The sequence below is a fragment of the Salvia hispanica genome, chromosome 6 (assembly GCF_029641045.1).
Source record: "Salvia hispanica isolate PSC_SH4W2 chromosome 6, Shi_PSC_v1, whole genome shotgun sequence".
Lineage (NCBI taxonomy): Eukaryota > Viridiplantae > Streptophyta > Magnoliopsida > Lamiales > Lamiaceae > Salvia > Salvia hispanica.
In genome coordinates, this window is record NC_142697.1 from 1,753,803 (window position 1) to 1,770,147 (window position 16,345).

A 16,345-nucleotide genomic window follows, 5' to 3' on the forward strand; every position below is an offset into this window, starting at 1 on the left:
ACAAACTTTTGTCAGTTAGTCATGTGACAAGAGATCTCAACTGCAAATTGCTAATGTAGCCTCATTTTTGTATGTTGCAGGATATCAAGACGGGGACGATAGTTGGGCGTGGCACTGAGCGACATGGACTGTACTACGTGGATGAGATAGCCCAACAGAGTACTGCGATGCTAACTCACGGACTAACTGAAAGACAGATTTGGCTCTTGCATCGCCGGTTAGGGCATCCATCCATAAGTTATCTTCGCCTACTCTTTCCCGAGTTAGTTTCCTCTACGCATGTTTTGAATTGTGAAACTTGTGTTTTAGCAAAAAGTCACAGACATACCTTCAAATTAAACAACACTAGAGAAAAATCACCTTTTGCTTTGGTTCACTCTGATGTGTGGGCCCCTGCTCCGGTTACTGGAGGGCAAGGTTTTCGATATTTTTTGTTGTTTATTGATGATTTTTCGCGTATGACTTGGATTTATTTTTTGAAAACAAAATCAGAAGTTTTCGAGAAATTTACTGAGTTCTATCGTCTTGTCCAAACCCAATATAACTCCAGAATTCAAATCCTTAGATCTGATAATGGGAGGGAATACGTGAACTCTAAGATGACATCTTTCTTCACTGAAAATGGTCTTGTCCACCAAACTTCATGTGCCTATACACCAGAACAAAATGGGGTTGCCGAGCGAAAAAATCGATATATCCTAGAAATAACCCGTGCCCTCCTCATTGAATCAAACATCCCAAAATCCTTCTGGCCAGAAGCCATCGCAACTTCTGTCTATCTCCTAAATCGTCTTCCCATAGGGATCCTTAACTTTAAAACTCCTCTAGAGGTCTTCTCTTCCCAAAACTCGGTACCATCATCCCTCCATCTCGACCCTAAAATTTTTGGTTGTACTGTGTTTGTCCACATTCCCAAACATGACCGTGACAAATTCTCACCATGTGCAGTTAAATATGTCTTCTTGGGGTATGGAAAAAATCAAAAAGGTTATCGGTGCTATGACCCTTCGACATATCGTATGTACACAACCATGAACTGCGACTTTGTTGAAAGCGAATATTTCTATAGCCAATCTAGCGGTCAGGGGGAGAGTAAGTTAGAAAACTCGAGTAGTGACACACTAAATTGGCTACCTCTTTGGAGAGAAACCATTCAGGGGGAGGGAGAGAACAACCCAATAAATGAGTCAGACCAAAATCATGTCACAGAAGTCGTTCCAACAGAGGAAGTTAGTGGTACCATCGGGCAGTCAAATCCGCAAGAACAGAATGTGTCGCTTCAGGATCCCGCCGAGCTATCTGACCAGTCTTTGAATCCTGAGGTAAACACTTTTGATCCCAATATTGGTACGCTACCTGAAACCACTAACAGTGACAGGGAAAACCAAAGTGATACAGAAGAGCCACCAATAGAACAAGAGACTAGGCAAGATAGATTGCCCTACAGAAGTACAAGGGGCATCCCTCCTCGAAGATATTCACCAGACTGGAAAGGGAGAAAATCTAGATACTCCGTCGCAAATCTCACCCAAGGGCACCTCACTGAAATGGCTAGAGCATTCGAAGCTGCACTTTATGAAGAAGAAGAGATTCCACAATCCTTCGAGATGGCAATGAAACACAAGCATTGGAGGGAGGCCATGAAGAAGGAGATTGATGCCTTGATAAAAAATGAAACATGGGAAAAATGCACTCTACCTCCAGGAAAGAAACTAGTAGGGTGTCGTTGGATCTTCACCATACAAAGACGTGCAGATGGTTCAATCGAGAGATACAAGGCAAGATTGGTTGCTAAAGGATACACTCAGGTATATGGAGTAGACTATGAAGAAACTTTCTCCCCTGTAGCAAAACTGGAGACAATGAGAGCTTTGCTTTCAGTAGCTGCATGTAAAGAATGGCCATTATACCAGTTCGATGTTACAAATGCCTTTCTTCACGGTGAACTGGAGAAGAATAAGGAAGTCTACATGGAGGTACCACCAGGGTTTTATGAAGAATTTGGGAATGGACAAGTATGCAGACTGAAGAAGACCTTGTATGGATTAAAGCAATCCCCCAGAGTTTGGTTTGGAAGATTTTGCCAGGCAATGTTCAAACATGGCTTCAAACAGAGCCATTCAGATCACACGCTATTCCTAAAGAAGAGGGATGGAAAAATGACATGTTTGATTATCTATGTTGACGACATGATCATAACTGGAGATGATGCAGAAGAGATCCAAAATCTAAAGGAAAATCTTTTCAAGGAATTTGAGATGAAAGACTTGGGAGCTTTGAAGTACTTCCTAGGAATTGAAGTGTTGAGATCCAAGCACGGAATATTTCTAAGGCAAAAGAAGTATGTACTTGACCTGCTAGCTGAAACAGGCCTACTGGACTGCAAGCCTGCTGAAACTCCGATGATATCCAACCATGGGTTGAAGATTGTGGATGGAGCTAAGCCTGCAAATCGTGAAAGATATCAATGATTAGTAGGAAAACTTATCTATCTATCTCACACCAGACCCGATATCATTTATGCAGTTGGGGTTGTAAGTCAATTCATGCATCAACCTCAAGAAGATCATATGGACGCTGCCATGAGGATTGTAAGATACTTAAAGGGGACAACCGGTTTTGGAGTGTTCTTAGAAAAAAAGGAAGACTTGGAGATTGATGGATACACTGATGCTGATTGGGCAAGCAATCCGGTGGATAGAAAATCTACTGGAGGATATTTACCTTTGTTGGGGGCAACCTTGTCACTTGGAGGAGCAAGAAGCAAAAAGTTGTAGCTCTATCAAGTGCAGAAGCCGAATTTCGAGGAATCAGAAGTGACTTGATGGAGATACTTTGGCTTAGGAGATTGTTAACAGAAATTGGCTTTCCGCCTACTCGGAAGAGTCGGCTTTTCTGTGACAATAAAGCTGCAATTAGCATTTCAGAAAATCTCGTACAGCATGACAGGACCAAACATGTTGAGGTCGATCGTCACTTTATCAAAGAGAAACTTGAAAGCGGGATTATCGAGTTCCCATTTGTCCGATCTGAGGAACAACTCGCAGACATATTGACCAAGGCGTTGTGTCCGAAAGTCTTCAAAGAATTTCTAGGCAAGTTGAGTATCGGCGATACCGTTGCCCAACTTGAGGGGGAGTGTTGGAAAAAGGAAGATGGCCACCCACATTGATTATAGGAGAGTTCCTAGAACATCAAGTATGTTTCCAATACTTGATGCAATTTACAAGATTCTAATTTCCCTATAAATACTAGGGAAATTAGCATATCTAAAGACAAGAAACATACACAACAAGAAATATAATTTCTTTACCTTCTACTTCAATATGCTTATCAAATCTTCTTATATCTCTCTTGATTACCATCTTTAAGAGCTTTAATATTTAAAATAGACTATTTTTCGTAGATATTCCAAAATGATAAAATAATCAATATTTTTCATGATAAGAGGAGTACTTTTTAAACAAAAACAATAAATTTATTATTTTTTATAGACACCACAGAACCAACAAGATAAAACACCACCCTGAGGATAAAACAACAATCAAGTAATAGACACACAATGAAGATAAGAACGAACAATAAGTTAAGATAAATGCATTACGAAAATAGAAGCAATGTGCAATGTAGCAGTAACACAAACAATAAGTTAAGATAAATGCATCGGATCGCAGATTGATTGAACAATACACAACACAACCATCATGAGTATGAGAGAGAAGTGGTCCTTCATCATCGAACACATCTTGTATTTCTCCACATTTTTGTTCCTTCATCTTCTTATAAAGAATTAAAACCATTCACATCTGTCATTCTTCCAATAAACTCCTCTAACCCTTTCAGATTCTTAATTTCTTCAAATGCTAGTGGTGTACGGGATGGTAATTCCAAATGCTGAAGTTTCCCAAGTTTAAGAAACAATCCTCTTGGAAGCATCTTCAACTTACGCGCTTTCATTGCTAGGAATTTGGGATTGAATAATTCCCCAACGCCTTGAGGGATTTCCTTGATGGCTGTTTTAGAGAGGTTTAACTCCCTGAGTTCTTTCATCTCTCCCAAGTTTGGCACATTTTCTAGCTTATGACACGACTCAAGGAGCAATACCTCGAGGTTCTTCATGGCACAGATTGAGTTTGGCAGCACTGTTATGCAAGTGCCGCACAAATCAAGAGTGCGTAGTACTGGCATTCGAGAAAGGAATGAATTTGCGATAAACTCCAGCCGATGATTACCGCATAAAAGCAATGTTGAGAGCTTAGGACAATTAGGAGACATTCCTTCTTTAATTCTCGTTATGCCACTTTTCATAAAGGACACCTTCTCCAGATCCTTTGCCCATTCTGATTCTTTGGGAATTTCCTTCAAAGACAAATCACCTGCTCTTACCATATATTTCCCCTCACGTATCTTCAATGCCATTCCTCTTACAAGATCATGCATCTTCACACATTCTGTAGGACGACCAAAGTCATTGGGAACAACACAACTTTCCAATAAGTTCACATTCACTAATTTATCCAATATGGAATGTCCTTGCTCAACTTGCGCTCTCCTTGTCTTTCTTTCATCCACCAACCCTCCTGAAATGAACTCTGTAACCAAACGCTCTCTGTTTATTTCAATATCTTCAGGATATAACGCGCAATGCAGGAAACAATGTTGTAATGTATTGAACTCATTACCCTGGCTATGACGGTTCCTTTTCAACCGATCAAAACTATATCTCAATACTTTATAAACATTATCGTATCCCCTGCCATCATTCCCTGAGACACGCTCTCTTAGTTCTACATAAGCTTTTCTCCATGTATGAATGGCTCTGTTGCCCCTCATGCTTCCAGCCATTGTAACAATTGCTAGGGGCAGACCACCGCACAATTCTGCAACAGATCTCGCAATCTCTTCTGCCGAAGAACCAAGTCCTATCTTATTTCGTAGTGTTTCATTGAACAATTCCCATGCCTCATGATGATGAAGAATTTCCACTTGAATCACTTCTTGGCAAACTTGACGACACACTTCTAAGGAGCGAGTAGTTATAATCAGCCTACAACACTCGACAGAAATCGGACATCCAACCTTTGATAGATCAATATTTTCCCACACATCATCCAATATCAGCACTGAATTCTTCATCCGAGATAAAGTTGTATTGAGTCTCGCCGCCCTTATGTCTTCATTATCCACGCCCTCAAGGTCCACACCTATTAAACAAGCTATCTTATCTTGTAAAGTCGTAACACTAAATTCTTGAGAGACTGTTACCCAAATCACACGTCCCTGAGAGTCTTGGAGGAGTCGATTGTGGATGTGCTTCGCAAGTGTCGTCTTGCCCACACCACCCATACCATAAACACCAATCCTCGACACTTCCCCACTCTCCAAAAGTTTCGAAACTGTTTCCAAATTTTCATTAAAAGCTTCACCAACCATCACATTTGTCACCAACTTATCTCGCGGCCTACTTCCACAAACATCAAGGACAAGTTTACCAAAATTCCGACTTTGCTCGACAAGCGTATCAACCTCATCAATTAGTGTAACTGGTAAGTCTCCATCCATCAATCTCGTAGCAAATCCTTCGGATTCCACTCGAGCTCGCAACTCAACAACTTTCTTTTCAATGGACCTGACTTGTTCCAACCACTCATCAACCTCACGTTTCCTTTTCTTTCGACCAGAAAGCTCTGAGTTCTTGATTTCCTCCTCAACATCAGACGCCTTAGCACCCAATGACTTCAATTTTCTCTGCAGAGCATTTAGATTGAGCTCAAAGTCCTTCACACTCTTCACATTGTTGTGTGCATTATCCGCCGTTTGGTCCACAAACTTTGACAAAACTGACTCCCCCAGCATTGTCAAAATCCAGCTTAACATTTTCACCACTTTGCTCTTCCCAGAGAAAACATAAACCATAAACAAAAATTATTTGATGAGAAAAATAGCTACAATCTAACTTTTCTAGCGATCATCTATCTTGTCCGAAATTAAATTTGCAAGTAATGAACAAAGTATAAATCCAATATAAGTTGACTATGTGTTTATGTGAATATGATGCTAAGCGCTAGCAATCTACAAGCACGATGTTTAGAGTTGACAATGATTATATAAGAATATTTAAATTCTTACGCATAGGGATATACTAATATGCTAACTAATTTTATAATTACAACACGTGGCACGAAACATGCAATATTGTAAATACTAAAATACAATATACATTTGTAAAAGTTACAAATAGATATCAGATTACATTTTAGTCATAGACAGATTGCATTTTTTATTGTTGAATTTTGCATTTTAAATATAGATTGTTTAATTTACATTTTATATATAGAAGGATTGCATTTATATATACTCCCTCCGTCCGCAAAATATTGCACATGTTTGATTCGGCGTGGGTTTTAAGAAATGTGAAGAAAAATAAGTGGAAAAGGTTAGTGGAATGTAGGCGTCACATTTATATATTGGTTTTATAATAGAATGTGAGTGTAATAGTTGATGGAAAGTAGGGTCCATTTACCAAAAATGGAAAAAAAAAAAAGAAAAAAAAAAGAAGCAAAGTGGACAACATTTCATGGACGGACCGAAATGACAAAACTGGATAACATTTCACGGATGGAGGGAGTAGTTTATTTTGCATTGTAGACAATTTATGTTAAAATGCAAAACTTAACCATATAAAATGCAATTTGCCTATAACTAAAATGCAATTTGCAGAAATCCATCTACAGCTTCACAAATGTATATTGCATTTTTTTGTTTACAATATTGCATGTTCGTGCCACCTGGCAGCACGAGATTGGATGTATGTTGTGACTCTAATTAAGGATGCACCCTAATGTGTATAATGGTTTAAAATTAACGATCAAGTTTATACTATTAAATGTTAAGGATTCTAATAGTATATATTAAAGACGATACCGTGATGAATCAATTTCGATTAAAAAAATTAGAATCAAGTGTATTGATAACCCCCCTTTCTTACCTCTAAAATGGAAAATGTCTATATTTTTATGCGACGAATGGAGTACATAATGTATGTATATATGAAAGGATGTTAAATATAATATATTTTTATATATGGATGTAATCCAGTGCAAACTCCAACTATGATCTGGACAGTTAGATTTCAATATTTGATGTCAACAGATGATAATAACGTCAAAGAAAATGTCAACACAACGTCAACATTGCCAACATTGACATTTTCTATTGATGTTATTTGTCATTTGTTGACATCAAATCTTGAAATTTAACTGTCTATATCATAATTTTGGGTGTGTAGGAAAGATGCAATTTGCATTGCATGACTACCATATGTATATATAGATAGATATATATTAAATTTCTGGAATTTTATCTATCAAAAAAATCATTAAAGTGTTAAAATTAAAGAGATGAAACAAATTAATTGGTGGATTCAATCTCTACAATCAAACGAAAAAAGTACTCCCTCCGTCCCAAGGTATTAGACCAACTTTCCTTTTTGGAATGTCCCAACATATTAGACTCATTTCCTTTTTTAGCAAAAATCATCTATCTTATTTTATTCTCCACCTACTTTTTTCTCTCTTCTCTCCCCTACTTTTTCTCTCTCTCATACTTTACTCTCTCCACTTTAACTATTTAAATATCAATTCCTTAAATCATGTGCCCAAAAGAAGTGAGTCAAATACTCCGGAACGGAGGGAGTATGAATAGAGATCGGTGATTCTATCTTCTCATGTAACTATATGGATTTGAATTAAAGTTGAGACAAATTAATAAAAATAGTATACACAAAAGAAGATATTTTAGATTGTAATAAATTTATAATGATTCATAAAATTAATACCTTACATATTTACCCTTGCATGATCGTTTAGGAAAACATTAAATTTACAAGTACAAATTTAGGAAAAGATTATTTGTATCTTACTCATCGTATCTAGACACTAATATAATTACTTTACTTACATAAATGGTGTAGCAGTGTAGGCAACAATATTTAATTTCTGCTTCTACTTTTCACTATATACGGCCTTTTAAATTATTTATTAATTCATTATTCGGTAATATTCTAGTTATCTTTATATTTTATGAAACGAAATTAAATACTCCGCATGCCCAATTATTTTATTTTTATACAAATTTTAAGATTGTAAATTATAAAAATGAATACATAGTATACTTAATTTCTCATTAGTATCATATAATAATTGATGATCATTAAGTCAATTTCGTTGTATACACCACATTTACGTAAAAATCATAAAATTATTTTAATTTAAGTAAATTTTAAGATTGTAAATTATAAAAATGAATATATATATATATATATATATATAGGGTCTTTTTAGGATGAGATTTTTTGGCATAATTGAGAAATGAGATGCAATCTCAGCCACTAATTCACAAGATTAACTTAATGTCAACAACTATCACATTATGTCAACACGGGGGTATAATTGTCTTTTTAAAAATTGTATTTAAAATCATTTTCTAAAATCCTCTCTAAAATTCTAGCTGCAAAGTCTTCAAATCTTCAAATCTTCAACATTCAAATCTTCAAATCTTCAAATCTTCAACATTCAAATCTTCAAATCTTCAACATTCAAATCTTCAGATCTTCAACATTCAAATCTTCAAATCTTCAAATCTTCAACATTCAATAAAAAAACACTTATTAAAATTTTAACAACTAAAAAATAACACTTATAATTCACATATCAATAACGAGAATATCGAATGTCAATAACTCGTATTAAAATGTCAGCAACTAACAAATAACACTTATAATTCACATATCAATACCGAGAATATCGAATGCCAACCACTCATATTAAAATGTCAACAACTAAAAAATAACACTTACAATTCACATATCAATACCGAGAATATCGAATGTCAACAACTAACAAATAACACTTACTATTCACATATCAATATCGAGAATATCGAATGTCAACAACTCGTATTAAAATGTCAACAACTAAAAAATAACACTTATAATTCCCATATCAATACCGAGAATATCAAATGTCAACAACTCGTATTAAAATGTCAACAACTAACAAATAAACTTTACAATTCAAATATCAATATCGAGAATGTCGAATGTCAACAACTCGTATTAAAATGTCAACAACTAACAAATAATACTTATAATTCACATATCAATATCGAGAATATCGAATGTCAACCACTAACAAATAACACTTATAATTTACATATCAATACCGAGAATATCGATTGTTAACAACTCGTATTAAAATGTCAACAACTAAAAAATAACACTTATAATTCACATATCAACTACGATGTCAACAACAAACATTATTCATGTCAACTACGATGTCAATAGCCAACATTATTCATGTCAACTACGAAGTCAACAGCCAACATTATTCATGTCAACTACGATGTCAACAACAAACGTTATTTATGTCAACTATTATGTCAACAACAAAATTTTACAAATAATTAATGTCAATAACAAATATTTTCATGTCAACGACCTATATTATTTATGTCAACAACAACGTTTTACATATAATTCATATCAACAACAGTCTTTTACATATAATTTATGTAAACAACATTTTTCATAAAATTTATGGCAACTACCTATATAATTCATGTCAACAACAAACGTTATTATGTCAACGAGCTATATAATTCATGTCAAAAATAAACATTTTCATGTCAACAACTTATATTTTAGGCAATATCACAAACACCTTATCTACACAACTCACAAATTTAAGCAACATAATCGAATTAAAAACTGCATCCATATATTTCACAAATTAATCGTGATTGTTGGACGTCAAATAAATTGTCTTCTCAAATTCATCTACATATTTCACAAATTCTTGTAATTAAAAAATAACAACTAATCCACCCTATAGCTAAATTACAAACAATGACTAGAAAATTCATAATTTCGTCAATTTCACTCTTCAATTCTGAAGACTCAAACATGAGAATAATCCAGCCTATAGCTAAACTCCAGAAATATACAGTACAGTCCGAACACAGATAATCCACAGAATAAAAATCAAATAAATAGAGTAGTACCCTGGTTTGGAGAAGAGGCGGGGACCGATGGAGATGAGAAGTGGAGGTGACGGAGTTTTTGGTTGGCAACGATGGCGGCGGCGGAGGATGAAAATGCTTGAGATCTGCGCAAAATTGACCGGCTCAAGGATCCAACATTACTTTCTTCATATCTATTCCTCAATTGAACCACGACGGCGGTGGGTGGCAAATTACCATGCGGCGACGGACGGAGGAGGATGAACCACGACGGTACGGCGCCGAAGAGCGAGTTCTCGGCAAGCTCGACCACCATTAGGTGAGTCAACTCAGAGAATGAGGTTTTGCATCTCCAAAAACAAAAACAGCTGATAAAACAGAGACACCTCTCCTCCCTTTCCCCCCTTTCCCTTAAAATTCCAATTCCACAAACTCTACGTCTCCACTCCCTATCTCTATCTCTAATTCGGAAAACGACGGTTTACTTCTTCGCAATCGCGGTTTACGAATTCCTGAGGGGATTCGAGGAAGCACACCTCCGCGCTGAATCTCACCTTCGTGCCGCTGTGCTGGAGCACAATCGCAATCGAATTCGTACAATTGGAGCTCATCAGCAACTGCAGAATCTTCTCATCGTAGTTAGAAACCGGAATGTGACGCAGCACTGCCACCGCCTTTTCGCAAGCCCTAAAAACCGCGAAATCCAAATTTTCCCCCAAAACCTGCTCCATTATCCTCACCAGCACCTCAACGCCGCCCAACCTCTTGATCCTCCTTCACCTCATCCTCCAATTCCACTATCGACCTCAGCCTTTTTAAGCAGCTGACCTTAAACGGCGTCGAATCGATCTCCCCTAACGCGGCGGCCAATTCATCGCGCTTTGCCGCGGCGGCGGCGTAGATCCGCTCTTCCGCAATTGCCAGGCGGAAATCAGGCGCTGGAGTGTGTGATTTGGAGTCATGTCGAAAGCTGCATAAACTGCGATTTGGAGCGTGCGCATAAATTGCAGCGGGGAGGAAGAAGGATCGATTGGTTTGGAGAAATTTGCAAAGCTGCAGAGAGAGTGAAATTAAAACACGAAATGACCATTATACACTTTCAAATTAAATTAATCTAAAATTATTTATTGTGTGGCAAAATCTGGACCTCTCATTTAATAAAAATGAGTGGCTGATATTGCATCTCATTTCTCAATTAGACTAAATAATCTCAATTGATCACAATCATATATATATATATATATAGGTTTGTGTTAAAATAACAACCCCTCTTAAAATGACAACGTGACAACGCTTATACAGCAATATTATAAACGCTACACAGCAATATCCAACACGTTAGACAGCAATCTATATATTGTTGTCTAACGTGTTGGATATTGCTGTTCAAGAAAAATTGCTGTTTAAAGGCCACAAAATTGCTGCCCGTCTTTTTTGGTTTTTTTTGCCACGTGGCAGCTTATTATTCGTCCACGTGTACAAATGATTGGCTAGAAATGGTGGTATGGTGTTATTTTAAGGGGTGGTAGCACCCTAACATGCCCCTATATATATATATATATATATGTATATATATATATGGATGTATTAATATGACAACCCTCTTTATTGTAACACCATACCACCATTTTAGGCCATTAGATCTGAAAATCGTGTGCTTGTCATGCTGCCACGTGTAAAAACACGGAGGGGTAAAATAGGAAATTTCTAATTTTACGTTACCAGATTGCAGTGTTGTTCATTGAACATTGCAGTCTTAACACAACAATATTGCAGTTTACCACGACTGCAATATCTAATACGGTAGACTGCAATATCTAATACAGTAGACTGCAAACCCGTGTTTTTTCACGAAACTTAATCCTAGGCATCCATAAATGAGATCTAACGGACTATATTGGTGGTATGATGTTATCCTAACTATGGTGGCACCCTAGTGCACCCCTATATATATATATAGTCCTATTAACCACAAATCCACCCTTAAAGACCGAACTAGAGACCAAATTAGGGCCAATGATTAATTTACAATTAATTTAATATTTTATTAAATAAAAATGTTTTTTTTTTATTTTTTAGATTTTTTTAAATTTTTTAAATTTTTTAATTTTTTTTATAATTTTTTTTTAATTTTTTTTATATTTTTTTTAAATTTTTTTAATTTTTTTTATTCGATAAAAACTTGCTAGAGTAAATAATGAACTATATTCACTACATGATGAACTAAATGAATGTATGTTATGAACTTATTACTTCATTCAGTCGTGCTATTACTTCATTCCGTTAGTTTATTACTTCATTTATTTATGCTATTACTTCATTCTATTAGTTTATTACTTCATTCCGTTAGTTTATTACTTCATTCAGTCATGCTATTACATTATTCCATTAGTTTATTACTTCATAATGTGTTATGACATAATTATCTTTCAGTTGGTTTAGGGTTATTACTTCATTCCGTTAGTTTATTACTTCATTCAGTCATGTTATTACCTCATTCCGTTAGTTTATTACTTCATTCAGTCATGTTATTGTTATGAGCTTATTACTTCATTCAGTCTTGCTATTACTTTATTCTGTTAGTTTATTACTTCATTTATTCATTCTATTACTTCATTCTGTTAGTTTATTACTTCATTCCGTTAGTTTATTACTTCATTCAGTCATGTTATTGCTTCATTCCGTTAGTTTATTACTTCATAATGTGTTATGACATAATTTTCTTTTAGTTGGGTTTAGGGTTATTACTTCATTCCGTTAGTTTATCACTTCATTCAATCATGTTATTACCTCATTCTATTAGTTTAGTACTTCATTCCGTTAGTTTATTACTTCATTCAGTCATGCTATTACTTCATTCTGTTAGTTTATTACTTTATTCAGTTATGTTATTACTTCATTTCATTAGTTTACTACTTTATTTCTTTAGTTTATTACTTCATTTTATTATTTTATTACTTCATAATGTGTTATGACATAATTATCTTTCAGTTGAAGTAAATTCAGTATATAATGAATGCGAAAAATTACTTCGTAACATACATTCATTTAGTTCATTATGTAGTGAATATAGTTCATTATTTACTCCAGCAAGCTTTTATGGAATAAAAAAAAATTTAAAAAAATGATTTTTTTTAAATTAAAAAAAATTAAAAAAAAATATTTTTTTTAAAAAATTAAAAAAATAAATTAATTAAAAACGTTTTTATTTAATAAAATATTAAATTAATTCTAAATTAATCATTATCATAAGATAAAGAAAAATGAGTGGCCCAAATTTGGTCTCTAGTTCGGTAAATAAGAAGGGTTCGACATTGATCACAACTCTATATATATTATATATATAGACCGAACTAGAGACCAAATCTGGTCCATATGTTTTTGAGAAATCTCTTTAATCAATTTGGGACGCCCACTCTAAAACTGTAACCATCTCCGCAGATCTACTCCCCATTTCCCCTCTCTCTCCCCCAAATTTAATGTGCTCTATTCTTAATTAAGCAGCTATGCATTTGTAGCTTGCTATCTCTCTACCTCTCTCAATCAATCAATGGCAAGTTCAGACCCCAACAAGCGTCCATTGCCACTGCCGGGGCAGGATTCCGCTGCAATGCCCCCTCTTCATGGGAGAAACGCACCGGATTCCGCTTTAAATTCTTCGACGAGACCTATGCCAGCGATTCCGGCCAAATTGACGCCCTTCCGTCGCCGGAGCTTCCACATGCGAGGCTGAAGCCGTCGAATTCGAACCTGGACCTCAAGGCGGGGCGGTCGCAGCCTGCTCCGAACGGTGAGGCTGCTACTGCTACTTCTGTTGCGAAGGATAGGGCGAAGGAAGAGAAGGAGAAAGAGCGGAAGGAGAGGGAGCAGGAGCTTGCGCCGCCAGTGAGGAAGTGGAAGGATTCGGATGGGGAAAAAATTGGGTGTGAATGGGCAGACGACGGCGGGGGGAGGGAAGCCGGAGGGAGGTTAGGAAAGAGGAGGCGGAGGGAGGGAAGCAGTCGATGTTGGATGATGATTGATTTATATCGAGGCAGTCGGTGTTGAGATATGCTGCCGCCGAGATTTGGTGCTGCCGGCAGATTTGGTCTCTATGGATTTCAGCATTGATAAATATTCCGCTTGACTTCATCTACAACTAAATTCAACTTACCACATAATGAACTATATTCACTAAATAATGAACCAAATGAACTTTAGTAATGAAGCGAATATGACATTTTATTGAAATACAATGTTAATTGTGTTAAACGTCAAGAGGTGGTAATTAACTTATTACTTCATTCAGTTATGCTATTACTTCATTTCATTAGTTTATTACTTCAGAATGTGTTATGACATAATTGTCTCTCGATTGAAGTAAATACGGTATATAATGAAGTAATGAACTATATTCACTGCATAATGAACTAAATGAACGTATGTTATGAAGTAAATTTTCGCATTCATTATATACCGAATTTACTTCAATTGAAAGATAATTGTGTCATAACACATTATGAAGTAATAAACTAATGGAATGAAGTAATAGCATGATTGAATGAAGTAATAAATTAACGGGATGTAGTCATAAACTAAAGGAATGATGTAATAAACTAATGGAATGAAATAATAGCATGACTGAAAAATGTAATAAGTTAACGGGATGAAGTATTAAACTAATGGAATGAAGTAATAATTTCATTACTACTGCTTGACGTTTAACACAGTTAACATTGTATTTCAATAAAATGTCATATTTACTTCATTACTAACATTCATTTGGTTCATTATTTATTGAATATAGTTCATTACTACCGTTTACGTTTAACACTAAAATTTGTTGTATCATTAATGTATTTCAATAACATGTCAAAATTACTTCATTACATACTTCATTTAGTTCATTATTTACTGAATATAGTTCATTATTTTACTCCGACAAATTTTTATTGAAGAAAAAAAATAAGAAAAATAAAAAAATATAATAAAAAATAAAAAATAAATAAAAATAAAATAAAATAAAAAAGTTTTATTAAATAAAATATTAAATTAATTGTAAATTAATCATAACCACAAGCTTAAGAAAATGGATGGCCCTAATTTGGTCTCTAGTTCGGTCTTTAAGAATGAATTTATGGATAATAGGACTCTCTCTCTCTCTATATATATTTAATTTCTCAGTGCCTAGTATCACTCCACTAATTGAGATGATCACTAATTCAATTTCATTTTATACTCTACATCTTCTTCATGCAAAAACCATGAAATGAACTTAAATATGATATACTCCATGATAGTGAGAAAAAACAAATTAAATTGACAATGTTCATTCACGTCCAATCATTTTATTTTTACACAAATCTTAAGATTGTAAATTATATAAATGACTACTTGTAGATGTACTTAATTTCTCATTGCTTAGTATCATCCAACTAATTAATGATTATTAAGTCGATTTAATTGTGTACTCTACATTTTCACCCAAAAAACATGAGATGAAATTATATACTCTATGATATATTATAGTAGCAAAAACCAAATTAAATTAATAATAGTCATTCACCTCCAATTATTTTTAAAAAATAGTAGTAATAAATATGATGATTGTGCATAAAGATGACTACACGCATGTATACTCATTTCACAATACCAGTGTTACCCAATTAATTAACTATCATGAAGTTGATTTCATTATATACAGTACATCTTTGTGCAAAAATCATGAAATAATGAAATTAGATATGATATATAATAGTGAAAAGCAAATTAAATTGATAATAATCATTCACGTCTAATTATTTTAATTTTAACAATCTTATGATTGTAAATTATAAGAAGAACTACATGTATTATATAGTAGAAGTACTTAATTTCGCAGTGCCAACTCGATTAAATCGATTGATGATCATCAAACATCTTCATGCCAAAATCATAATAACATTTAGGATATGGCCTTACAGATTATTCAAAATTTCCTTCATTTTATATGTACAAGAAATTTAAACATAAATTTCCCGAAGCCTTAGTGGTAATATTAGCAAGATGTAAAATTCTAAACAAACAAATAAAAACAGAGATGCACATTAGAATGAGAATCGTTACCAGAGACATAGTAAAGGGCTGAGCTGAGATTGAATAGATTTGTAGATCTAAAAAGAGAAAAGAATCATGAGATCAAATGTAAATATTTTCTTGCAACAAGGCAGGAGTAATAGACATAGTTACCTAAATTGATCAGGCAAGAAAAACCGACAGTAAAGTTACCTGATATGTGAAAATCTGAGCTGAGATGTAAATATTTGCAAGATCTTGTAAAATACCCACACAAATAAAAGCAGAGATG

General features: G+C 34.7%; 1 protein-coding gene across 1 annotated transcript; it reads right to left on the reverse strand.

The window, feature by feature from the left end:
* Positions 1-3,649: 3,649 nt before the first annotated feature.
* LOC125205185 (disease resistance protein RFL1-like) lies at positions 3,650-5,940 on the reverse strand. Its single transcript, XM_048104012.2, has one exon. It carries the CDS (start codon positions 5,914-5,916, stop codon positions 3,781-3,783), a length of 2,136 nt encoding a protein of 711 aa, XP_047959969.2. The 5' UTR covers positions 5,917-5,940; the 3' UTR covers positions 3,650-3,780.
* Between the last annotated feature and the right edge of the window lie 10,405 nt (positions 5,941-16,345).